The 23831-nt window shown below is 53.0% G+C and overlaps 2 protein-coding genes across 8 annotated transcripts in view; one reads left to right on the top strand and one right to left on the bottom strand.

The window, feature by feature from the left end:
• The first annotated feature begins 1831 nt into the window (after positions 1-1831).
• Positions 1832-8200, top strand: LRRC73 (leucine rich repeat containing 73). Its single transcript, XM_014876142.2, has 6 exons — positions 1832-2344; positions 2814-2974; positions 4010-4132; positions 5322-5422; positions 5981-6164; positions 7763-8200. The coding sequence occupies exons 1-6, from the start codon at positions 2073-2075 to the stop codon at positions 7831-7833; spliced, it is 912 nt and encodes a 303-aa protein (XP_014731628.1). The 5' UTR covers positions 1832-2072; the 3' UTR covers positions 7834-8200.
• Positions 8201-9574: 1374 nt separating this feature from the next.
• TJAP1 (tight junction associated protein 1) overlaps positions 9575-23831 on the bottom strand; it is a 40054-nt gene continuing 25797 nt past the window's right edge. For 3 of the 7 annotated variants that reach the window (XM_088161398.1, XM_088161399.1, XM_088161400.1), the window contains 8 exons: positions 22309-22467; positions 19241-19269; positions 18421-18582; positions 17746-17812; positions 17247-17276; positions 15924-16031; positions 15155-15238; positions 9575-13480 (listed from right to left, as the gene is read on the bottom strand). In XM_088161398.1, the coding sequence (XP_088017524.1) occupies positions 12164-13480; positions 15155-15238; positions 15924-16031; positions 17247-17276; positions 17746-17812; positions 18421-18582; positions 19241-19269; positions 22309-22434 (1923 nt within the window). In that variant the 5' untranslated portion in view covers positions 22435-22467 and the 3' untranslated portion in view covers positions 9575-12163. Of the gene's footprint in view, positions 13481-15154; positions 15239-15923; positions 16032-17246; positions 17277-17745; positions 17813-18420; positions 18583-19240; positions 19270-20985; positions 22192-22308; positions 22468-23364; positions 23535-23831 lie in introns of those variants that run through there. The other 4 variants (XM_088161401.1, XM_088161403.1, XM_088161402.1 and 1 more) reach the window with 4 other exon arrangements.

Here is a 23831-nt window from a genome sequence, read left to right as displayed (position 1 = left end):
AGCATTGCCAAAGTCCCCTCTGCATGGCCCTGCATTACGTTTGGTGAGCCAAAGCTTTGGACCCTTAGCTCCTGTGTCACTTTTTTCAATGTATTGAGCATAACTAACAGGCAGTGAAAAGGCACTAGGGCGTCTTCATCAGTGTTTCCGGACTGCTGCTGTCAATGGAAATGGGACATGTCCCAAGGGCTCTCCTCCAAGCACCTCGCTAATAATAGCCTGTTAAAAAAGCATAGGTTGGGTAGTGCCTGGAGGTAGTTGAGAGATGAGTCTGAGTGCAGCCTTCTAGCTGACCTGCATGCAGTAGCAGCAGCTGGGATTTTCTTGGCCACCCCCTGCTTATAACTGTGAAATCCAGTCTTTTGTCCTTCACCATCCTGCAATAGGTAGGGTCCCATTCTCACCTGGGTCTTTTAATGTGACCTTAGAGATTAGCTGCTCCTTTTCTGAAAGCCACAATACCACAGCTGTACAACAGCTGGATGCTTGCAGCTGCTGCTCATATTGCAGCACAGATGAGTTGCAAGGTCAGTGGTCGGTTCTTGGTGTATCTTGCGGGAACAGTATCAAGGTCATGCATCTCTGTGCAACAGGGAAAGAAAGAGGGATGTGTAGGTACTCTAGAGAACAGAGATAGATTACTCAAACGGTGTGGTGATACCCACATTGGGAGTTTAAGCCAAAGTCTTAAAGCTTCTGCTCCCCTTACCTCATTCAGGACTTAACATGCATCCTCAGTTCAGGTGATCTGCTCTTCTGTTTCAATGTAGAAGTGTTCCATATCCCCCTCCACACTCTATTTTTCTCTTCACTTTCCATCCCCTCTCTCCTGGGCCCTGGCCTGCAAACCAAGCAGGGGAGCCTGGTTTAGTCCCAGTGTTACCCACTGGGCTGGAATTCACTTGAGCACTGCTATATGCAGCAGCCAGATTAGTTACGTGCAGAAAGCTGCCTACTTAGGCGGTTTAACCTAATTTCCACATCACTGCCTTCCTTTTTCGGCTCAGTGGAGTTGAAAACGTAGGGGCCCTGCTTCCTATTTCTCTCCAAGTACAGGATTACTCAACGGGGAGAGAGGGGACAAATCCCTGTGATCCATACCTGTGAATTAGCAGGAGCTGGGGTGTGCCCTGCTACCTCAGGTCAGGCTGAGGGCACGGGCTGTGTGCTCAGGGATAAGGAATTCTGTGGCCCTTCCCCAACCCTCCAACTTTCACCTCTAAGCAGCTGCCTCTAGACATTGGCTCTTGCAAGCTCTGGGCTATGAGGAGGAGATTAGACTGACCTTGCCACTAAGTCGTGGGTCGAGGATTCAGGTTCAGTAGGTCTAAGTATTAAACGCCACTGAAGCCATAGAACACCACAGCGCCTTGGACCAAGCACCCAGAGTGCGCCATGGCCCAATGGCTTGGGCTCCTTTCCCTAGGTGGGAGTGGGGCTGGCATGGAGAGCCTTTCCCAGATGCTTCTTCCATCCTCCCTTCTTCCCCTCCGGCACCCCCAATGTCTGGGACCCAGCTCGGCCGGCCCTGGCCCCGCCATCTCCTCAGGGCAGCGGGCAGGTGCCAGCGGGCGCTGCCGTCGCCCTCGCGGGCTTTGAATGGCATCGGCGAGGGATGAGGGATGCCGGGCTAGGATGAGGGATGCCAGACCCCCCTCCACGCCTGCTCCGTTCCGCGAGGAGGCGCTGGCCGTGCGGGGAGGAGGGCTCGAAGCGGCGGCCGGGGGAAGGCGGGGCGGCCCGGCAGGTGCGGGCGGAGCGGGGCGGAGACCCGCGGGGCTGCCCGGCCCCCGCCCGGCTCTGCGGGGCGGCGCGACCCCGCGCCCCGGTGCGGACCGGCCCCCGCCGATGGCTGCCCTGGGTCCCACCGCCCCGCCGGGCGGAGCGGGGCGGCCCGGCGGCCGCCGGTGAGGCAGCGCGGTGCCGCCCCCGGGGCCGCGGTGGGCCGGGCCGGGATTGCCCGGCAGCGGCGGCGGCAGCAGCGGCGGCGGCGCCCGCCCCGGCCGGCAGCGCGCAGCGCGGCTCTCCCCCGGCACGGCCCCGGGATCAGCGGCGCTCCGAGCCGGGGGAAGATGCTGCCGGGGTCTATCCAGATCTCCGGGGAGACGCTGTCGGGGGCGGAGATCCGGGACATCTGCGAGAGCCTGCGGGAGAACTCGGTGCGGCTGCTGTCGCTGCGGGGCTGCCAGCTCTCCGAGCGGGACTTCGGGCACGTCTGCCGCGGGGTGGCCGAGTCCCGCTCCCTCGCGCAGCTAAACCTCAACCTGGGCATCGTCTCCAACATCAACCGCGTAAAGCAGCTGGCCGAGGCCCTGAAGACGAACCGCTCCGTTCAGTCCCTCTTGTAAGTACAGTGGGGCGGGGGCCGCCGAGGGGGCCCCGGCCCCTCCTGGGCTGGGACGGCTCTTTCGGGGGACTATCAGCTCGGGGTCAGTCCCTGAATTTGTGTCTTGCCGGAGGGAAAATGCCCTTGACGTTGCGGAGGATAAGCCCCTGCCCGTCACCTGGCTGGGAGGGAGCCACTTCTGTCCCCGCCGGCTGGGCACGGCCCTGCCTCTCAGTCCCGGTCCTCCAGCCCCGCTAGTGGGGCTGCCCCTTGAAAGCTGGCATCCCCTGCACCCCTCGGCCCGGCCGGGAGAGGAGGGCCACCGTAGCAGCCAGCCGACCCTAGCGACAGAGGCTTCCCAAAGCTTTTTGCCCACTTGGGGTTAGTATTTGTGATCCATCTCATTTTGTCTGCTTCTTCCTCCCTGTCAGGTTAGCTAGCCCCCAGGAAGAAGACTCCCTAGTAATTTTCCCTTTTACCTGCACAGCCTCCATGGGAGTCCCCTGACAGATGCAGGCTTGGCCCTCCTCAACCCTGCTCTCTCCATCCACCCCTCGCTGGTGGCTCTGGATCTAGGAGACTGCATGCTGGGTGATGAAGGCATCAACCTTATCTGTGGGCTTCTGCCGCCTGATGGGGCCAAGTCTGGTAAGCACCAGGGGCTGTGGGCTGCTCAATGACTGGTGGAGCTTTCACATAGATCAGATGTATGCAGCACTAAACCCTCAGCCCTGGAGGAGGCAGGCTCTATGGCTTGCCAGGGCTAAGGATTTCTTTCCCTTAACTTAAGAAAAGCGGATAAGCCGAGCAATAGACGAGTGGTTCCCTTGGGCAGGTTTGGGCTTTCTGCTACTGATCTGTCCTGCTGGCAGTTTGGAGCTCAGGGACTAACAGGTTGCTTCTGGTTCATGTCAGCAGCATTTGAAACTGGAGGAGAGGACAGCTTGGACTTTGAATTAATTATTTTGCATTTGTGTGTTGATAATCACCGTAGATAAATATATTGTGCACCCCTACCTCACCACTTAGCTTTATTATCAGTGCCTGGGAGTTGTCCCTGCTTGAGGGAGCACTCCATGAATATGTAGTTTCATGGTCACAGCCTTCGTGCGAAGACTCGGGTCTTTGCAGGGAATGATCTTTGGTGGTGTGAGGCCACTGACCCACTCAAGCTGAGAGCTGGCATGTGCTGAGGTAATACCACTCCTTTCTTTTGACTCTCAAAGTGCTTCCCACCTTTTCCCAGCACCTCTTCCTCTGTGTGTGCACAATGCCACTGATGCTGTTATCTCTGCCAACCACCTCTCTCAGGTGCAGGTTTCAGAGCCTACTGTCCCTGTTACCCTCTCTCCAGCCTGTCACCTCATGTCACCTTCTTCGCCCAGTCATGGTCTCACACACCCCTTAATTTCCATTGTGTTTGCTATTTAGGCTAAGCAGGATGCAGGTTGGGAGATAAATGGGGCAGTTGCAGCACAGTTATATGAAGGGCCACAGCTGAAGGCAATGAAATATTTCACTGATCACTGAAATATATGATGACAGTTGTCAGAGCAAACCAAGCCCTTAAGCCCTACTGAGTAGAGGGGACACAACCCAAATCTGTTCTGGTGAGCTGAACAAGTTCTCCTCTGCCTGCTTTGGGACCCTAAGGCCCTGGTTTGGCTTCTCTCTCTTCTCCAGGCCTCAAAGAGCTAACACTGAGTGCCAACCCAGGCATCACAAGTAAAGGCTGGGGACGCCTAGCCATTGCAGTGGCTCATAGCTCACAGCTCCGCGTGCTGAACCTGGACTACAACCCTCTAGGTAAGCTGGGGGCCGGGGAGGAGGAGCATTCCTGCCTCCCAGTGTTCGTGTGATTTCCACCAGTGGGTGGCCAGGGACTGAGCTCTGGAAAGGCAGCAGAGCATCAGCAGTAGGATGGGGCAGTTCCTTGCATAGGTGCCCTCTGTTCCCCAGCAGCAAGTTCTCCCTGCCAGGCACCTTCAGCTGCAGGGGAAGCCACCCTCACTGCTCTGCTTGTGTGAGGTGGCCACATGCCCTGCGGGGAGGTACAGAAAGGAGGCTCTGCCTTGCCCACTTCGCCGCCTTTGTCGTCACGTTTGACCCTCCATGTCTCCCTTCTTCCTGAAGCCCTGGGCACTGAAGCTGGCTTGGCAGATGCAGTATGTCCCCGCGCTCCCCCCTTCATCTTCCTGGAGGAGCAGGGAGGAGGAGGAGGAGAGCCTGGCACTCGTTGCCATAGAAACAAACTCTCTCCTGCTCTGCTGCAAGGTGGTGAGGAGGAGATCGGGCCATGCTGCTCTGAGCATCGGGATGATACTCCCCTCCTCAACCTGTCTGCAAGCAGAGCCTCCGCCAGGCCCTCTTCTCTGACCAGGTACCTCCTCTCAGACAGGAAAAGCCCCAGAGTGTTACTTGACAGCAGTCTGGGTTTTATTCCAAGAGAAGGCGTCACGGTTGTATGGCATCTTCACACTCCACAGAGAATGTCAGAACACATTCTAGAGTCGTGTCTCTTCACCAACATCAATCTTCAATGCTCCTCATCCTGCTGCATCCCCCCTCAAAGTCTACGCCCTTTCCAGGGAGGCAGTCTGCCAGCTGGTGCAGTCCTCTGTCTGACTCCAGCCTTTCTCTAGACTGAAGTATTTAGTTCCTATTCTGTGTCTGGGATGCCCTACAGGGACTGTTAAAGGCCCTTGCCTCGAGTAGGAAGGAGATTTGGGAAGATATGGTTCTTTGGGGAATAAAACCAATCTCACAGTATTCCTTCATGTTCCCCCTGATAATCAGTGACTGCTCCCATGACCACAAAATGGTGCACCTTTCTTTGTCTCTTTTCTCAGTTAATAGCTTTTTTTCCACCACGAGGTAACAGATTTGGAAGGTTGTCTGATGGCAGAAATACACAGAGGATGTTCCCATGAGGGCATGTGGCATTACATGAGGGAAGGCACGAACTGCTGACAGCCCTGGTTTCCTCCTCCCACAGGTGACCAGGTAGCCGGGATGCTCGCTGTCGCTGTGGCCTCCAGTCGAACCCTCGAAGTGCTGGACTTGGAGGGAACAGGACTTACCAACCAGTCAGCTCAGGTATGGGAGCCCACAGTTACTCTACAGCATCACTGGCACCTCAAGGGCGCAGGTCTGGGGTATCTGCAGAGGCCCCAGGACCCACACCTGCCTCCAACCACATGCTGGAGTCCACACACACCCACTTCCCTCCCTGCACCCAGGGAGGTTTCCCCTTGCTTTCCCCTGGCTGTTTTCTTGGAAGAAATGAGGTTGGAGTTTTGGCTGAGAATCAGAACTAAATCTCTGTGGATAAACACAGGCCAAGGCTCAGTTACACAGACTCTCCTCTCAGATCTCCAGCTTCTAGTGGTAAGAGGGAATGGGCCTGAATATGTGACAGCAGCAGTGTAGAGCAGCCCCTTCTTCTTTAGACAGAGCCAGAAAATCCAAGCTTGGCTCTTCCCATAGGAAGATGGGAAGTCCTCAGTCTCTCATAAAGCCTGATGAAGGGAGGTCCAAGGCCAAGGAAAGACAGAAGTAAGGAGGGGAGAGCTGGAGTTTTCAGGGAGACAAAGCACTGACACTTTTTCTGCTCAGCCTTTGTGATGCTTGCTGTTTATCTCACTCTCCCCCCAGACCTTGCTGGACATGGTAGAGAATTACCCCACAGCCCTACGGACACTTATCCTGGCGGAGAACAACATTAGTCCCGAGCTGCAGCAGCAGATCTCTGATCTTCTCTCAGAGGGTGAGGAAGAGGAGGAGACAGAGGCCCACGAAGTCACAGCCAGGGAGAAGAACCCCTGGATCTGCCAGAACAGTAAGAGCTCTGGGAGCTGGGCTGGGGGGCAGGAGCTGAGGGGCAAGAACTGAGGTGTCTGGGGTGTTTCCAGTGCCACTGGCCTCTTGCAGTAGGGTTGGTGAATGCGTCTGTCCCTTCTCCCCATGAACTGGAATACATACAATCTCTATGGAACACATACAACCTCCATGGAATACATACACCTCCAGGTGTGACCTTCATGTTAAATAGCGTTGGGCTGCACCGCTCTGGGAAAGGCAGCCTCCAAGGACAATGCGGCTGCTGCAAAGAGCGGAAACAGTACCTCTGAGGCATTTTTCCTGATGCTGCAGGAATGAAATCTGAAAGTCTTAAAACTCAAGGGCAGGAATATTAAAGATCTTGGGAGCCTTTGCCAGATATCCTAGCCAAAATTTGTGTCATTCCTCACTGTTTCCAGAACCTCCCTGCAATCCGCACAGCATCAGCTGTTCCTATCCCTACGTCCCAAAGATGTGAAGGGTTAGCCAGGTGCCACTGTCTGTCTGTTGCTTGTAATGGAAAAAAGGTGTATTACAGAGATAGCAGTAGCCAGTTCTGTGTAGTTTGCATATATGATACTGTATTTTGTCATGCCCACCTTGTGATCCAGCTGGTTAGAGGGTTTGCCTTTTTTACCTTCATTTGTTCTTCACCCCTCACAATTCTCATATCAGACTACCAGCAGACAAGCACAACCAATCCTTGAGCCTCAAAATATCTGGATCCTCATCTATTAAACTCATAAAAATCATTTAGTGACAGTTTGGCCAAGTTTTGGATCTAGTTTCCAGAAATCACTTCCTGAAATAGAGATTCCTCTGCAGTAGTTTTGAATGTGCAGGACTGCCACTAGAGATCTCCTCCCTCCCATACAGGAAAAAACAGATTTTTTTTGAGTTTCAAAAGGCTTCCGGATAGAAACTGGTACCCTGCTAAGTTTCTTACTTACATTCTCCTTGCAGTTGATTCACTTGCTGGGGGAGAATCACAGTGTTCCTGGCTGTTGCTCTGAGCCATGGCAGAGCCAGCAAGCTGCCCTCACCTCCCCGAGGCAGGCAGGGGAAGGCTGCACAAACCCTCCATTCATGCAGTGCAGAAAGTCAGTATTTCCAGGCCTCTGCTGCTGTAACATGGCTGATTGCCCATGGCATTCCCTGCTCTTGGGAAGGCAACACCACCACCCTGTGTAGTGCTGGCTGGATTGCAGTCTGAAGCCTGCCCCACCTGGACACTCTCTCTCTACTGAGAAACACTCGATGAGTGCAGACTTAAAGGCCTGTGCAGGGCTGGCTAAGGGCACAGCTGGGCCAGCACAACCGGGATCACCTGCATGTCGGGGGTACTCAGACCTCAGACCGGATGTTCCTCTGGCCTCTTGCTGCTGTCTCTACTTTCTCCCCCTCCCCAAAAATCGATTCTGTTCTGCAGTGTGGCCAGAGCAGGCCTAGTTCCTACTTAATCTCACACTTCTCTCAGGAATTCTCTTCCCACCCTGCGGTGTTTTAATTCCTCATCCTCACCTCTGGATGCGGAGTAGAGCCCTGCGCTCTCTGGCAGCGGGATCGGCTCATGGTTCTCTCCCTCTCCCGACACAGATTCCAGCTCCCAGATGGTCCTGATGACGTCAGGCCTCGGTGACAGCCTCTTAGCAGAAACAGAAATGTAGCTGGGCTACCGTGCCTGCTTCTGCCGAGGAGAGCCCCGCGCACCGCCCGCCCCGGCCTCCGCGGGGCTCCCCAGCTCTGTTCTCACACATCTCACCTCCTGCCGCTGCCTCCCTCGGCTCCGAGCGCAGGAGCCTGGTCCGAGCGAACCTCTACACGCGTCTCTGTGCCGTCACACGCCTCGTCGGCCGCTTGTGATTGTCCCCGTCGCCGCATGTATAGCTCACGCCGCCCTGCCACCCCCACGCCCGGCTGCGCCCGCAGAGCGCAGGCTGTATTTATTCAGATGTGTATAAGAGATGTCCTTTCTATCGCTTGTACTGCTGTCGCCATGAGACTTTTATAAAGGTCACAGATGTGGTGGCACCACTCGGCAGCGTCCTCCTCCGCCACTGCGACCCCGGGAGGGCGGCCGCCGGCAGGTATCGGCAGGTACGGGCAGGGACCGGCGGGTGTGGGCAAAGAGCGGCAGGTACGGGCAGGGCCTGGGAGGTGCCAACAGGTACCGGCAGGGACGGGCGGGCGCCAGGGACGGGCAGAGTGCGGCAGACACGGGCAGGGGCTGGGAGGTACCGGCAGGGACGGGCAGGGATGGGCCGGCGCCAGGCGCGGGCAGGCGCTGCGGGCCCGTCCAGGCCAGGCACGGGCAGGAGCCGCGGGCCCGCAGCGCCGGCAGGGGGCGCCAGCCCCTCGCCCGCCGCCTCACGGGCGCTCTCTGCCGCGCCTCCCGAGGCTCCACGACTCGGGCCCGGTCCTGGAGACGAGTCGGTGACAGCCCAATTTTCTGGCCCCAGGCCCTCCCTCGGGCCAGGAGGAAGCGAAGGCTAATCTAGCTCTGCAGGGTAATCTAGCTCTGCAGGGAGCTTGACACCAGCCTTATAGACCCTGGTGAAGGCTTCAGCCCGCATCAGCACTGTGGGTTGCACTGCTTGGCCAAGCGTCCCTTGCTGACAATGAAGATCGTGTTTCAAGGCTCAGATTAGGCTAGAAGATTAAACTGTGGCAGCAGCTGCTACTCAAGGGAACAAGGAATAAAATCATTAATTACAGGGACAAAGAAACAAGACACTCTTTCCAGTGTTAGGTTTGCATGCAGCCAGGTCAGAACGGTATATGCAGTGGAACTTGGGATATGGAGGAAAACTCATGACAGCCCTCTGACTTCTGCAGCACCCTTCAATATGAAAAGGAAACACTTCCAACTGTCTACATCAGCATCCTGCAGGAACTCTCTGTCTCACAGTTGGAGGGCTTCCTCTCTGGGGTATGTCCAGTCACCCCCAATCCTCCCTCCTCACCAAAATACTGAATCCAGAATTATAAACCTCTTAGGAACTCCAGCAAGGGGGTATATTAAGTGGTCCCATGTCACTCCATTTCTGAAGTGATACTCTCAGATGACTCCAAAAGCTGGGACTCCAAGAAAACCAAGTATTAAAAGGATTAGCTACACCTTCTCCTACACTACATGAGAATGTAGAGGTCTATCAAGACAGATCAACCAGTACAGCCAGCAAAATATGTGAAATGGGGTAGGCAGAATCTTACAAGTAACAATGAGGAGTGCTTACAGCATCAGCTTACAGGTCATAGGATCGCTCTCCCTGGAAGAGACAATGGGTGGCACACATAGTTCAACAAACTTGGGACACTGTACTATGAGTAGCTCTACACCCTCACATGCTCAGGATCATTCCAGTCCAGGTCTTATATAGTATCAAGTAAAATATAGCCACTGCCATCTACTTTTAAAATAGTTTATTTCTGGTCTTAAAATATACATCAGCTTGAAAATCTCAGAAAAAAACACATTAGTTACAGATTAACAGTCTGGAGTTGGGACACTGGAAGTGGGACAGGCTCAAGGCCCCAGAGCCAATACTGCTGGAGGTGGGCACGAGTGCAGAGGACACAATACCCACAGGGAAAGAGAGGGCTCTGCTGCTTGAGGCCACCACTCCCTCTCAACCTCTGCCAGCAGCCTAATGCTGCAAAGCACAAGTGTCTGGTGAGGTGCTGGGCAAACCTTTGCCAACCCTCCACTTCACTGTTTTGCTTTTCAGTCTACTTTGACCAAAAGCAGAGCAAGGCCAGCTCTGTCCAATTGCCTCAGGAAAGGAGTTTTGTCCACTGACCAGCATGCCAGGATTCAGGGTAGATGGGGCTGAGCCCTGGGGGCAATACCTCCCCCATTGCAGCCTCAGAGCCAGAGCAGCTGGCTCAGTGAGCATCCAACCCCAGGTGACATCAGTGAGGCAGGATCTGGCAGCTGCTGCAGATGCAAACCCTCGGCAGTGCTGCAGAAGAACAAAAGAAATGTAGCAGTGGAGTGGCTGATGGCAGCAAACACAAGGACATCCCCCCATCACAACCGGGACAGGAGAGATGAACACTCTGCAGGCTCAGAGAAGGCTCCCACTCTCAGCACCAGCCTGTCTGCACAGTGAAAAACACTGCAGTGAAATACTGAGTCCCACCTCCCCACTAGAGGGTGGCATCCAGCTCCACAACTGTTCCAGGTGAGAAAAAAGGTGAGTGTGTAGGCAGCAGCTCTGCCCAGGGTACATAAAAAAACCTACACAGCTTGCCAGAGAAGCCTGCAGCTCCCTTTCACTGGCCCGGAGCCTCCAGGCTCAAGCTGAAGCCCTGGCTGGCCCCAGCTACAAGCTGCAAGCCCTTTACAGAGACAGGGGTTTGGGGAGGGGAGCAGGGCCCCCAGACAGCTCTTGGCTGCAAATCTTGATGTAAGTATATGAACAGATGCTCCCTCCTGGAGAGAAGGATGCTCTCCTCCAGCCCAATGGAGAGCCCGCATGGTGTAGGGTGGGAGGACAACACTAATGCAACTCAAAAACCAGACAGCAGGTGGAGGGCAAGGTTTGAAGGGGGTATGGTGAAGGGAACTTGGCTGTTCTCTGCCCCACACCCCCATGGAAGCCAAGAAACACCAGACAGACAAGGGCACAAGACAAAATTAAAAACAGGAGGCCTGGGCTTTTTAAGCCCCCAAAAAAATACCTACATCTACAGACCTCTCCCCTTCCCTCCCCCCCAACAAGACACTAAGCACACAAGACTGAGAAGAAAAGTCACACAAAATCACACTAGGCTAGGAAAAACACGCAGAGCCCTACCCATAAAGGGAGGCCTCAGAGAGACACCAGAGCCTGGGGCCTCCCAGAGAAGGGGGCGTGCAAGGAGACCCTAGTGAAGGGCTGCTACCAAGCCATGAGGTAGTGCATCTGCAGGGAGCAGCTCCTCAGCACGCTGCCCTCGCATCCCTGCTGGCCCTGCACCAAGCCCTTCCCAGAAAAGCCCGGTAGCATCCTTCACGCCTTGCTTGCCTGGGGCAAGACCTTGTTCTTGAATCTGGAGGGGTTTCTGCAGGCTGGAGGCCAGGATCAGTGGGAAGTGCAGCTCTGATAGCTCTGACTTCTCAACACACCTTCAGTGCAGGCATCAGACTGGTTGCCAACGGCTGTGTCTGTTTATGCAGGGCGGGGGAAAGAAAAAAACAATACACCCCAAAACCAAAGGCTTGGAAAGAAGAAAGAAGCCCACCCAAGAGCAAAGCATCAGCACCGTTCAAACAAAACAACAGCACAGAGAGCAAGGGAAGAGGTGTGAGGGAAGAGACACAAACTCCAGTGCCCAGCAGGCACTGCCTTCTCAAACCACTTCAGCAGGCAGCACCCGTGCCCCACACCACAGCACCAGCCCCTGTGCACAGGCCCAGCCCTGGAGACACACGACAGTGACCTTGCAGAGGCAGATAACAAAACCCAGGAGGAAAATGAGACACCAGCAATCCCAGCACATCCCCACGGCACACAGCCATCTGCTGGGACAGTCCTCGTGCCCCAGTCACAGTCCCTGGGGCTCCCGGGGAATCAGACACCACCACACAGGCACTCTGCTCTGTTGGCACAAGTTAAAAGAGAGCAGAGCAGCTGTGGGGAAACAACTCGAGAGCACTCAGGGCCTCAGGTACCTGAGTGAGAAGGGGGATGAGATCAAAAAGAGGCACAGGCACCAGGACAAGGGGTACCAAGAACTAGCTCTGGTACAGGCACCAGTGTGAGGCTGTGAAGAGAGCTGCGAGTGTGTCAGGGCAGTGGGTGTGCTTCTGCACACTGTGTGTGCTTGTACTGTGGGTCTGACGTGCTGGGGAAGGGAGATCCCAGCTCTTCCAGGTAGCAAAAGAAGAGAATAAATATAAAATCTCAGAGCAGATTTCCCTGGGGAGGAGGGTACTAAGGGAGGCTTCTCCCTCAGGTAGACTGATGGGCGCATCCCACAGCTCTGCTAAGCGTGGCTGCTTCTTGCTCTGCCTCAGCTGAGAAGGTTGCCCTGTTCCTGGGCTTGTGTCAGACTGTCTTTGCGATGTAAGTGGTGCACCCCCATCCTCTTGGGGCTGCGGTGTGGCCGACTGAAAGGAGGCTTGACCCTGCCTTCTCCGCTTTCCTCTTGGACACCTCCTTGGCTGCTCTCCTTGTTTCCCTGGAGCAGCATTTCTCTCTCCTCGGCTGGGCTCTCAGGCAAGCCAAGGTCTACATAGTCCTTGTGCTTCTCTGGTGAGGGGCTTTCAGGCTCAGCAGTGCCTCCACTGCTTTCAAGCAACAGCTTCTGGGCTTCATCCTGGGAGAAATCTGTACCATAGTCTGAGGAGAAATGGCTCCTGCGGGCTCTGGACTCGGTGCTGTCTGTGTCCACACTTGAGTCCCGGCTCACGGTCCAGCTGCAGCTCTGTGCAGATTCCTCACCATCCGAGTAAGCTGACGCTGCCCTACCCAACTCCTGCATGGAGCGGCTGAACCTCTTCTGGAGCTCGGGGGCTGTGTCACGGCTGAAAGCTGTGCGGTTCATCAGCACTCGCTCCGAGGTGGGGGGTGCCTTATCCACAAACATACGCTGCCAGTTAGCCAGCAGGTCCTCTTCAGAGCTGGCAGAGCTGGCAAAGGCGCTCGGGATTTGGGGAGGGCTGCTGAACGGGCTGCTCTGGGAAGAGCCGTGAGCCCTGGCTGCTTTGGGGGACTGCTGACAGGAACAGCTGGAGGCTGAACGGCGCCCTTCTGAAGCAGGGCTGCTGGGGAGTGTCCGGTGCCTGTCGCAGCTCTCATCTTCACTCTGTACCAGGCTGAGGGAGATGGCCTGGCGTGTAGCATACGTACAGTTGGGCAGGGGGCTGTTCTTTGGGATCCTTACCTTGTCCTCAGAGAACTCAATCACTTTGCGCCCTGGGTACATAGGATGGGGAGGTGAGGGAGTAGGGTAAGGGCTTAGCTTCTCAAAGGCAGGCACCTCCTCAGGCACACTTTCCACACTATTCTGTGGCTTGCAGCCACCGTTCTGCTGTTTCCCCGCATCTCCTCCCTCCTTCCCCATCTGCCCTGCACTGTTGCAGGCATCAGGAAGGGCTCCGCTCATGTCCACATGCACGAAGACATCCTCAGCCATGGGACAGCTGCCACTGCTAGATTTGGCTGAATTCAGAACCAGAGATTCTGGTTTCTCCAAAACTCTGGCAATGACTGAGGTGGGCACAACATCAGATGGAGCCAAGGTGTGGAATGTCTCTTGGCCAGGGCCTGCAGACTCCTGTGTGCTGTGCAAATGCTTATTCACCATGTCCTGCAGCTCATAGGGAAGCTAGGGAGAAGGAAAAGGACATTAGAAGGGGGCTGCCATGCAAGCCATTTAGTTTCATATAATCTGCCTTTTCCAACCAACCTACACATGTATTTCATAGTCATTATCTTGACCCTAACATTCACCTACCTTGCCTTCAGAAGGGTATCTTTTTTCAAAGCAAACCTGCCCCATGAGTGACTAACAAGGCTCTCTAACTGTCACAGCAGTCATGCTTCTAGGCCATGGTTCACAGGCTCTGTTTGGCAAAGTCAACAGGTAAAGACAACACGTGGGCTCAGTCCCACATGCCTGTGAGCACAGAGATAAGGCTCAGGCAGCACATGCTAGGAAAGGGTATATTGATCTGTGGAAAATCAGCTGGTGGTTGCACTGAAGTGACTCTACAGCCCCCACTGCTGAGATCAACAGTGCTCCCTGAATGCATAATTGTAGCCATGCTGCCTTGGCAGCCTGCCTGCAGACCAGGATCGATGCCTTCCTGTGTTCCTACCAACTCCAACACATCACCCTGCTCCATTTCAGAGAGACAAACATAGGGCTGATTACCAAAGTTGTTGGACTGGGGTCTCACGAGCGGTTAAGCACTACTCCTTGTCCTGCAAATGGGCACTACTGCTCTCCCCATCACCCTGCCAAGCTGCCCTCACCTGGGTCACCACAGGCAAGTGAAGCATAAAGTGGAGAGCAGAGGTCCCCAAGCCACTCAGTGGCACAGCGAGGTCTGTCCCATCACAGCCAGAAGGAAACTGCACTCACATCTGGGCATGCAGGGCACACTGCATAACAACAGCTGGCTGAGGCAGGCAGGCTGCACAGCTTCTCAGAACCAAACCCCCTCCAGTGGCAGCCGTGTGGAACACAGCGCTCTGGGGGGCACAATTCAAAGCTCCAGAGAGGGGGGACAGCTGGGAGAGAGGTCAAGGTTACCCCAGCAGTAACTGATACACTGACCTCAAGAGTGCTAATTTGAGACACAATGGGGGAGGGTGACATAGTGGTCACCTGCTAAGTTAAAAAAGACAAGCATGTAGTTTTGCTGAGAGCAACACAAGAAGGGACAGAGACTAGAGGTATGGCAAAGAGAGAGCTGGGCTAAGAGCCTGGACAATACTTTCAACCAAAGAACTGATGCTACTAATGTGAAAGGAGATGAGAGCAGGATGAGCCAAACTGCCCCCACCTTCATCCCTCCCCACAAGGGGGAGTGAGTTGGTACCAGCTTCTCCTGCTCAGAAGGCCCAGAAAACCCTAAATGCTGCCTCACACACTTCTCAGAGTAGTAAGTAACATCAGGTCAGACTACTGCTACTTCTTATGAGGCAGTATGGCCCTTCCATGTGGCCAGGTGAGGAAGGAAAAAGGATGGAGCAGAGTAAGACAGAGGTCTGTCTTCCTGCCAGCTACCAGCATGCACACAGCAGGCTATCAAGTTCAAGGTTATTGTGCTTTTTATAACAGCTCCTGGTTGAACAGTGAAATGGAGCTGTCATGAAAGAGGAGCTGGCAGAAGCTCTGTGCTGCCTTCTCAGTGGGAGTGGGAACAAGAACCTCCCCCCACCTCTGAGACTGAAGAATGAGAGGGCAGCAGCCACGCAGAGGAAGCTGGAGAAAGCAAAATGCAGTCAAAGCCCATGAGCCCTTCTTCCCCACCTCAGCAGGATTACTACTCACATCAGCAAACTTGTGGTTCCTGAAGTGAGACTTGTTACACTTGAGCAGCTGTACTGCAAGGTTACAGTCCTGTCGATAGCGTTCCTGCAAGAGAAGGCACAGGTGTGCGACACTGTCAGACTCACCCGAGCTCTTACCCAAAAAGGCACCACCTGACCAGATACTGCTTGAAGAGAAACCAGAAGAGCCATCTAATGAATTGCTCATGAGGGCAGTGCCATTCCCTCCTCCCCATACTTTTGTGTATTTTCTTACAATTCAGCCTAGGTATCCCTTTCAACTCCAGTTTTTGTTGCTGGAATACCCTCTGTCAGTGTATCAAGCCCCTCTCCCTCTGAGGATTTTAATCATCCCAAAGAATCCCACCAGATTTTCTCTCCCATCCCACAGCTCAGCCGTATCTGATGATGCCAACAGACTGGAGGGAGTTGAGAGCAGTTAATAGAGCCAAGCACTGGATCCAAGAACTGCTATATTAATGGTGTAGAAAAGGCAATCAGCTCCGTCCCAGCTCTGGAGTGAATGATCCCTCCACAGGTACAGCCCATACTCAGGTCAGACCCTAAGCAAATACATCAAACTTGACGATCCATTCTTCCTGTTCAACTCCTCAGACCCTCTTCTGTTTGTCTGTCCCTGCTATCATGTACAGCTCCTGCACTGCCATGCAAACTGGAGTCATTCATGTGTTCCTTTACACTAATAACTGAACAAAAGGAAAACCCCACACCTCACACACTTTCACAGCCATTTGCAGACTGACACTTACATTGAGTTCCTCCAGCTTATTGATGGTGGTTTTGGCATCAAGCAACTTATTAGTGAGCTCTACAATTTCCCAGTCCAGTGTCTTGCGGTCCATTTCTGCCTTTTTTATCTGGGATGTGAGAACACCAGGTTTAAAACACTCTAGCACAGAACCCAGCTTCACCACCCACCTCAGCCCAAGCATAGCACAATGACGTGTTCAGCTGGGATACAAAAAACTTCCAGACAGACAGACAAGGGAGACAACCCTCTTCAAAGGAAGGTGATTCCAAAAGCCAAATGGGACCAGTCGCTCTGCTAGCTACAGAGACAACAGTTTGAGTCTGAACCTCCGTAATGTAGTATCTCTTCTTGCAGCATCAGCATGTTTCCTCCCTGCCCCTGGTTCCCATGGTGCCTCAAAAAGAACTAGTGGTTTTGAGCAACCAATCCCAATCTGCTACTGGTAGCAAAGACCTCTGAGATTGTGGTACCCAGCCCTCCTTCCTGGGGAAACTGAAACAATACTGCCTGAAAAGATCCAGCAGTCAATACTGAATGGACAAAAGGGGGAAGGCACCATCTTGAAAGAGTTTAAGCCTTGCTCTACTAAGTAAAAGGACCTGTCACTTCATTTGAAGTTCAGCTAATGTCCTCCCAAAAGCAGGCAACCTTGCCTCTTGAGACTCCCTAACAGTTCAGGTACAGGGCTGACAGAGACCCAGATGTAACAGCAAAGAGGGATAAAAGCTCAGAACAACCAAGCTGTCACTGTCATAAGAAGTTCTTCCAAACTGCCCAAGGGTGTTGTGACCAGCAGGGCCAGTTGTGCATCACAGGTACAGCACACCAACATGCAAGGGGATAGGGGAGCCAATACTTCCCCAGTATGCAGTCTCTTCAGGCACCAGCACAATGAATAATTGGGAAGGAATATTAACCCAAGAAATTCATATTCTAGAACCAAAGAAATCTCGTTCTGGGCTACAAGGAAGCAATCAGCACCTCAGCTATTTGACTTGCCTGCTCACAGCTCAGAAGGGTGAGGAAAGGGAGCAAATGAGGCTCACAGCCATCCACACCTCGTGCAGTGCCACTGCTTATGGGCACCACTTCCCAACATGCCATGCTCCAGCTGGCTCAGAGTCAAACACTCTCAAGATGGAGCCCTGCAAGCTAGGACCTGCTGCATCTGCGGGCAGCTGCTGGATACCAGGTGAGCCCTTGGCTGGACGAGGGCTGGGGCCCCTCCGTCTGAGATGGTGTATGTGGGATTGACAATGAGACCAACAGGCTGAGACACGTAAGAGGAAAAAGGAAAAACACACAAACGAAAAGACGCAACTGCAAAAATCCAGCTTTGGCTGAGAGAGGCCTGAGAGGTGAGTGCGCCCAGAGTGTGCCAGCGGCAGCGTGGGGAGGAGAAAGAGAAAGAGAGGGGGAGGGAGAGAAAAGAAACAGCCATGAGTGTTATGAATGCACACAACAGACATACACGCACATTGGCTCTGCTCTGACTGCCCCCGTCCTCCCAGGATGACCACCCCAAGACTAGCTGACACATCCCTGGCATTTTGAGAGGGACTGAAGCAACATGACGGAATATCATGCAATTACGTTGTGAGGAACCAAAGCTCTCATGCATGACCAAGTACGGGCTCTGTAAATCAAGAAAACCACTCATGACACCAGCCAGAATGGGGAGTAGATGGTCATGGCCAGAATCTCACCCCTCACCCACTGCCACATCTGCTAGGTAAAGAGAGGGTCCCTTCCTCCATCTGCTCCTAACACACACTGGTCTCTTCCATCTCATCTCTCTAGGGACTTAATAGGAAACTCACCAGGGCATGCAGCTTCTCCTCCAGATCTTGGTTGGTTCTCTGGGAAGCAGTGTAGCTATTCTGCAACCTACAGAAACAAGATTGTATGCTTGGGAATGGATCTCAGGCACCTACTCAAGTTGCCTTCATAGGTGCCAAGAAAACCACCAACTCTAGAACTCAGAAAGACTGGTACTAAGACAACTAGGCACATTAACTATGCCTCACCTCTGATATATGATGGCTTTCAGACCCCAAGTTACTGGAGACAAGATGAGGCTGGCAGGGTAAAAGGTGCAGGAGGGGATGTAGATGACTTTGGAGGACTCCTCTGAGCTATGTCACATCTAAGCACATGACCAGTGATTGGCACCGATTTTTAACCTACATACGTTTTAGATAAAACAATGATGCATTTTCTTGCAGCCACCAGTGGCATTTTTCGCACACGTGCTTATATACAACAGATGAGGAATTCCCTGTCATCAGCCTTTCATGCTGGCAACATTCCTACACTGTATCTGGGAAGAAATAATGGCTGCAGAGCCTTTATCTCCCCTAGAGTCTGGAGGTGCACCTTTTCCAGGATGCAGCACACCTCTAATTTGCACAACAGGGCACAGCCTGCTCACGCCAGCTGAGGGAGTCTTTGGTGAGAGGGATCTAACTCTACCCCTCTCATTTTCTTTGTCATACCTACGGAATTTGTCCTTGAACTTCTCCAGCTCCTCACGGTTCTGGCCCAGTTCCATCTCCAGGTAGTCCTGACCTGACTCCAGTTCCCTCTCCATTGCCTCCATTTTGTTAGTCACGTAAGTCAGCCGCCGCCGAAGCTCCTCATTCTCATGTTGCAGTAGCCTGGGGCAGGAACCAGGAGCAAGGTACCACTGAGTGCATAAGGAGTGTTCCACATCAGCATCCCCACCCCGCTGCCCTGCACTAGGGCCCAAGAGCCCTCACAGGGGCCCCAGGAAGTCAGGAACTGAACGCTTGGGAGACTCCAACACATGAAGCAAGAGGTACATCTCTGTCAGGAAAGACAGACAAACACTCTTGGAGCAAGGGCAAAGAAGCACATGCCAGCTGGCTCCCAGCTCCCTCTCAGGTTACAGTGCTTGCATAAAGACAGATGAGCTGCACAGCTCCAGTGTCCCTCACTGATGAATGAAAACCAATCAATAATTTATCCCAGTCCAGGTTAGAAGAATAGAAGGGAAAAATCCTCTCTCCACCTCTGTTAAAGACTTCTACTTTCTTCCACACCCATCAACTCCTCTGCCTGCATCTGCACTGGGGGTCCACGTTGCCTCCTCCTCCAGCAGGAGGGACTTGCAAGGCACAGGTTGGCAAGGCACAGACCAAAGCTCTGCCCACATGGCCCCAAGAAGACTGAAGATCTGAGAGGAGCCTGCAGGGCCAGTCAACTTCACTGCACAGGTGGCACAGGCAGAATGTGAGGAATCAGCACCCACACAGTTGCAGTATGACAGGCATAAAGGGGGAGCAGGACACTTACTTCATCCTTTCCGCATCCGTCAAGGGTTCCTGCACGGGGAAGAAAACAGCTATGAGATTCTTTTAGAAGAGGAATTGGTCTCTCACACTGTCCTAAAAGGCAGTCTTGATTGTTAGGCCCTAGCTCTGACTCTTCCTCCCCTGCTCTGACATTCATACTAGGCAAGCTTAGAGCTACAAGGATTTGTACATACTGCTCAGCTGTCAGATACCAAAACACACTGTGTGTTCTGGTTCAGGGTAGAAGAGCTGGACTAGAAACTACCACACAAGTTAGGTAGCTTTACCTTCCCATGGTGCAATCTCAGCATCTCTTGTAACATCACTACCTTAGCAGGTGTTTCATCTTCCTCCATATCCACAGCTGGTGGGCAGCAGGAATCTCACAGGCCAGCATACACAGGATTCACTTATCACCACAGCAATCACTTGTGGGGCCCATGAAGCCCCACAAAAATCATGAGAGAGAATCATTTGGGAGCTGAAAAATGTGGCTACCAATTATACCACCCAGATTGTGCTGCAAAAGAGGTTTCTTTCTGCAGACCTGAAACCAGCCACTGTAACTATTTTAGGATAGAAGAAACACTAAAAGTCAGAAAAGCCTGTAAAATAAAATGTTATAGGCAAGACCCCCAGCGATAGCTGGAGCAGGGCCCTGCAGAACAAGGAGACAGAGAGCAGTGACAAGAGCACACAGCTCAGCTATTTTGAACTCTCCGTGCTAACCCATGAGATGGCTGCTGCCTGTCAGGATGACTGGGAAATATTTTATTAGCACTAGAAACAATCGCATTTTTTGTGAAAGCCCAAGACTGACCATTCTCACAAAGTCCAAACTGCCCATGGATTATTTTTGGTGCTTGATACCAAGAGCACTTCACAAACCCACGTGCTGTCACACTTTTATTAAAGCGTCACAGTCAGCTCTGGGCTGAGAGACCATGTCAGACAGCCAAGGACGAGGCTGTTGAGCTGCTAACAATTCCATAAGGTAAACCATCCCAGTTCTGGCCTTAAGACATCATGGGGCTGCTTCCTTCATTAATTCACACTTTAAGAGAATGGTCTTCAACACCTGTATATACCCTCCTGTTTCTAAGGGCAAAGCATCAATCCATTCTTTTCTTACCTCCTAATTCCACATGGCAATCAGTTAATTCACACAGAATTATCTAGTAACTGCCTCCCCTGCCCCCACAAATGCACAAACAGCATATGATAGTGACCAGGCAAAGGGGATAATGTGATTCTTATTAATACAAGCTAATGGCATTTCCTTAAAGCAGGCTAGAGAAAAGAGGAGAAAGCTTAAAAGACTTGAAACAGCCATCATACAAAGATCCAGTACCCTGTGAGAGCCAGGCACACGGAGCACACAAAACATCCCAACACCTCTTGACAACAGAGCTTCCTGCCTCCTGCACACACCTACTGCCCAGCAGCCTGAAGGGCCTCCAACCAACAAACACCTGGGAAGTCTGCAGTGGGGAGAACAACACCAGTTTCTACCTTCCTTAACTCCTGGGGCCAAAGGGAAGCTGGTTACTCCCAGGAAGATACACCCAACCTGTAGCCATGAGTGGCACCCACAAGAGAGCAGCTTCTGGTGATTAAGCACCCATAACATGAGGTCTGGGGGCCTGCTCTCACTCTCTGCCCTGGCATTACAGACTAGATGAGATCTAGGCAGGGATTTAGCCTTTGTGAGAGCTCTGCCTGCAAGTCGGCGACCCTGGCACCTACCTTGTTTAGTGCCAGGTTGAAGGAAGGGGAGGATCTAGATGGGGTAGGCCCCTCCTCCCGACTCCAGCATGTTGGAGTGGAGCAGGATCCTTTCTCTGGGTAGTTCGGCTCCACTGCACGCTTCTGCCCAAGCTTAGCACACTGATGGTGTGGCTGTAATAGCTGTGAACAGGGACTGCTTTCATCCCTTTTGCCCTCTGCACTGCTTTTCCATGAAGACAGTGAATGCTGCTGCCCAGAGGTCCCTGCCAGCCCCACGTCTGTCAGCTGCTGCAGCTCATACTGATACAGATCTACTACCCTTTTCTCCAAGGAATGGAGTTTTCCCTTACTGTCCTTCCTCCTAAGGACAGGTTTCTTTCTTAGTCTGGAAACTCTCTCAGCTTCCTCAGCATACTTTCTCTGGCCCGAAGCCATTCCCAGCCCCTCACTTTTCTTTTCTGCTTTTCTTCTGCTTGGGCAGGGGGATCTTTCAGTTGTATGCTTGGTTTTGATCCCTTTCGGGCGACCTTCCCCATGGCCTTCTGGCACGGAGTTTCTAGGAAAAAGGGGGGAGTTCTGGTCTTGCTCTGCTCCCCTAGTCTCTCTCAGTGAGCGCAAGCGGCTGGGACTCAGCACTCGCTGGGTAATCTCATCCAGAAATTTGGAGAACTGCAGTTTTTCCTCTGTGATCTTCTCCCTGCGCTTGACAGAGTCAGCAGCCCTGCTGCTGCTTTGCTCCAGGGAGTGCTTCTCCCTAGGGCTGAGGCAGAGCTGAGGATCACTGTTTTTGTGTGAGTCACCACTGTGGCAAAGTGTCTCTACTGAGCGGGACTTGCATAAGCTCTCAGGGCATGAGCCAGTCATGTTGGTCTGCTTCAGGATCCCTTTGAGAGGCAGGTTTGTAGAGGAGACACGGAACTTCCTCGGTGTCAGGACTTCAGGAGGCTCTTTAAATATAAGTGAGCGTTCCAGGCTTCTGCTCTTGTAAGAGGAAGTGGGATGGTGTCTTTCATCTCCAGACACCAGAACTGTCTCCATGCTACGGCTCACAAATTTGCTGTGGTGCCCACGACTGCGGTTTGGGCACTGCTTCCCACTTCGCTGCCCCATCTTCCCACCACGCTGAAGTGCTGGAGAGACAGTCTGGCTCTTGATGTTCAACTCTGCTCTGCACCCTGCCACTTCCTTCTCACTGCTGGACTCCAGGGACCACGATGAAGAGAAGTTCAGGTTGCAAACCTCAAACCCCTCTGCCTGCTCAAGCTGGCCTGCCTCGGTGTAACTAAACCCTATTTGCTGGTGCAATGGTGTTAAGCCCTTTGTCACCCGGCAAGTTGTTACCTGACTCTGCTCAGCCAAGATCACTCCATCCTGGTCGTCACGAATGATGGGTACCTCATGTCGGATTTCGCGATGCTGCGGGGGCGCCTTGCGGTAAGGCTTCTTTGATGGGGCTGTGCTCGACATCCTCCCACCTGCGCGGCTCCGAAAGTGGGTTACCTACCAACAGCAGAAAGGGCACAGAAGAGAGAGTCACGGCTGCTCCATCGAACCCTAGAAGTGACCCAGCAGGAATTCAGCTCCCCTGGAGTCCCAGAGCAGGTCCCCATGCAGCATGCTAATAGAGCAGGTAAAGGATGTAGCCACAAGCCTTGAGCAGCAGCTATAGGAGAGGGAGCAAAGTAAGAGGTAGCTGTGTCCTTCTCCTCGCCAGTGAGAGCAGAGGGCTGACACATCCTCTCCCCCCTCTACACACGCTCACTCACGTAATTGTGTGTGTCCGGATTATATATAGCAAATGAGAATAGACCTCACAGCAGCATATTGATTAGGCTCTTTAGGAAAGGCCTTTTTCAATATGGAAACTGCAAGCCTTATAGGCAGCAGTGACAGCTGGAGCAGGAGTTATTGATCATGTCCTGTCACTGTCAGCAGGGACTATGTGGGAGGAGACTTCAGCCATTAAAGAGCCCAGAACTTTTTGGCTTACGCTGGACCCCAGTGCAGCAGACCACAGGAGATTTGTCAGAAGGAGAACTGATTACTCTGGCAGAAAAGACAAAGACAACCTCCAAATCACAGGTGGCATCAAATTAGGGAGCAATGTTTTTGACCCCTTGTTACTTAAGGCCAGATTTTTCAACACAGAATCACAAAATGGTTTGGGTTGGAAGGGACCTTAAAGATCATCTCATTCCAACTCCCCTGCCATGTGCAGGGACACTTTCCACTAGACCACGTTGCTCAGAGCCCCATCCAGCCTGGCCTTGAACCTCCAGGGATGAGGAGTTCACAACCTCTCTGGGCAACCTGTTCCAGTGCCTCACTACCCTTAAAGTAAGTGCACAATATATAGACATGCAGCTGTACCACTAGCGGAAAGCTTAGCTCCTTCACCCTAGCTATGCTGGGATTCTTCCTGATGCAGAAGCAGTACAAGAGCAAAAAATAGGGTAGAAGAAAAGCAGCTGTCTTGTACACATGGAAGAAACACCTTCCTTTCCGTCTTCTAGGTCTGCAGTTGAGAGCAGGAAGACTTCCCCACAGCAACCAGAATGTCAACCACCCTGTTGTATATGAGACAAGAAGTCTTAAGAGCTATCAAGCAGGCGCTGCAGAGCCCAATACCAGACTTTCCTCAGTGATAACACATGCATCATTCATAGTTGTCCTATATTTGGAGCAAGTACCCAATTCTCATTCCCTTTGCAGGACCCTTACACTCAGCAAGCCTCAGCACTTCAAAGTGCAGGACCTGTGTCCACTCAGATCATGCTCTCTCCCCACTTCTACAAACAGGGCCACACAACTCCCGTTTACACACCTGCAGTCAATGGCTACCATGGGGCCCATGACCCAGCAGA

Source organism: Sturnus vulgaris, chromosome 3 (assembly GCF_052056855.1).
Source record: "Sturnus vulgaris isolate bStuVul1 chromosome 3, bStuVul1.hap1, whole genome shotgun sequence".
Classification (NCBI taxonomy): Eukaryota; Metazoa; Chordata; class Aves; order Passeriformes; family Sturnidae; genus Sturnus; species Sturnus vulgaris.
The sequence above is the reverse complement of the archived record's forward strand: the minus strand, read 5'-3'. Positions and strand labels throughout refer to the sequence as shown.

Coding starts and splice junctions, on each gene's coding strand:
- LRRC73 (XM_014876142.2), top strand. CDS start 2,073: ATGCTGCCGGGGTCTATCCAGATCTCCGGGGAGACGCTGTCGGGGGCG. Junction 2,975..4,009: donor GCCTGATGGGGCCAAGTCTG/GTAAGCACCAGG, acceptor TCTCTTCTCCAG/GCCTCAAAGAGCTAACACTG. Junction 5,423..5,980: donor TTACCAACCAGTCAGCTCAG/GTATGGGAGCCC, acceptor CTCTCCCCCCAG/ACCTTGCTGGACATGGTAGA.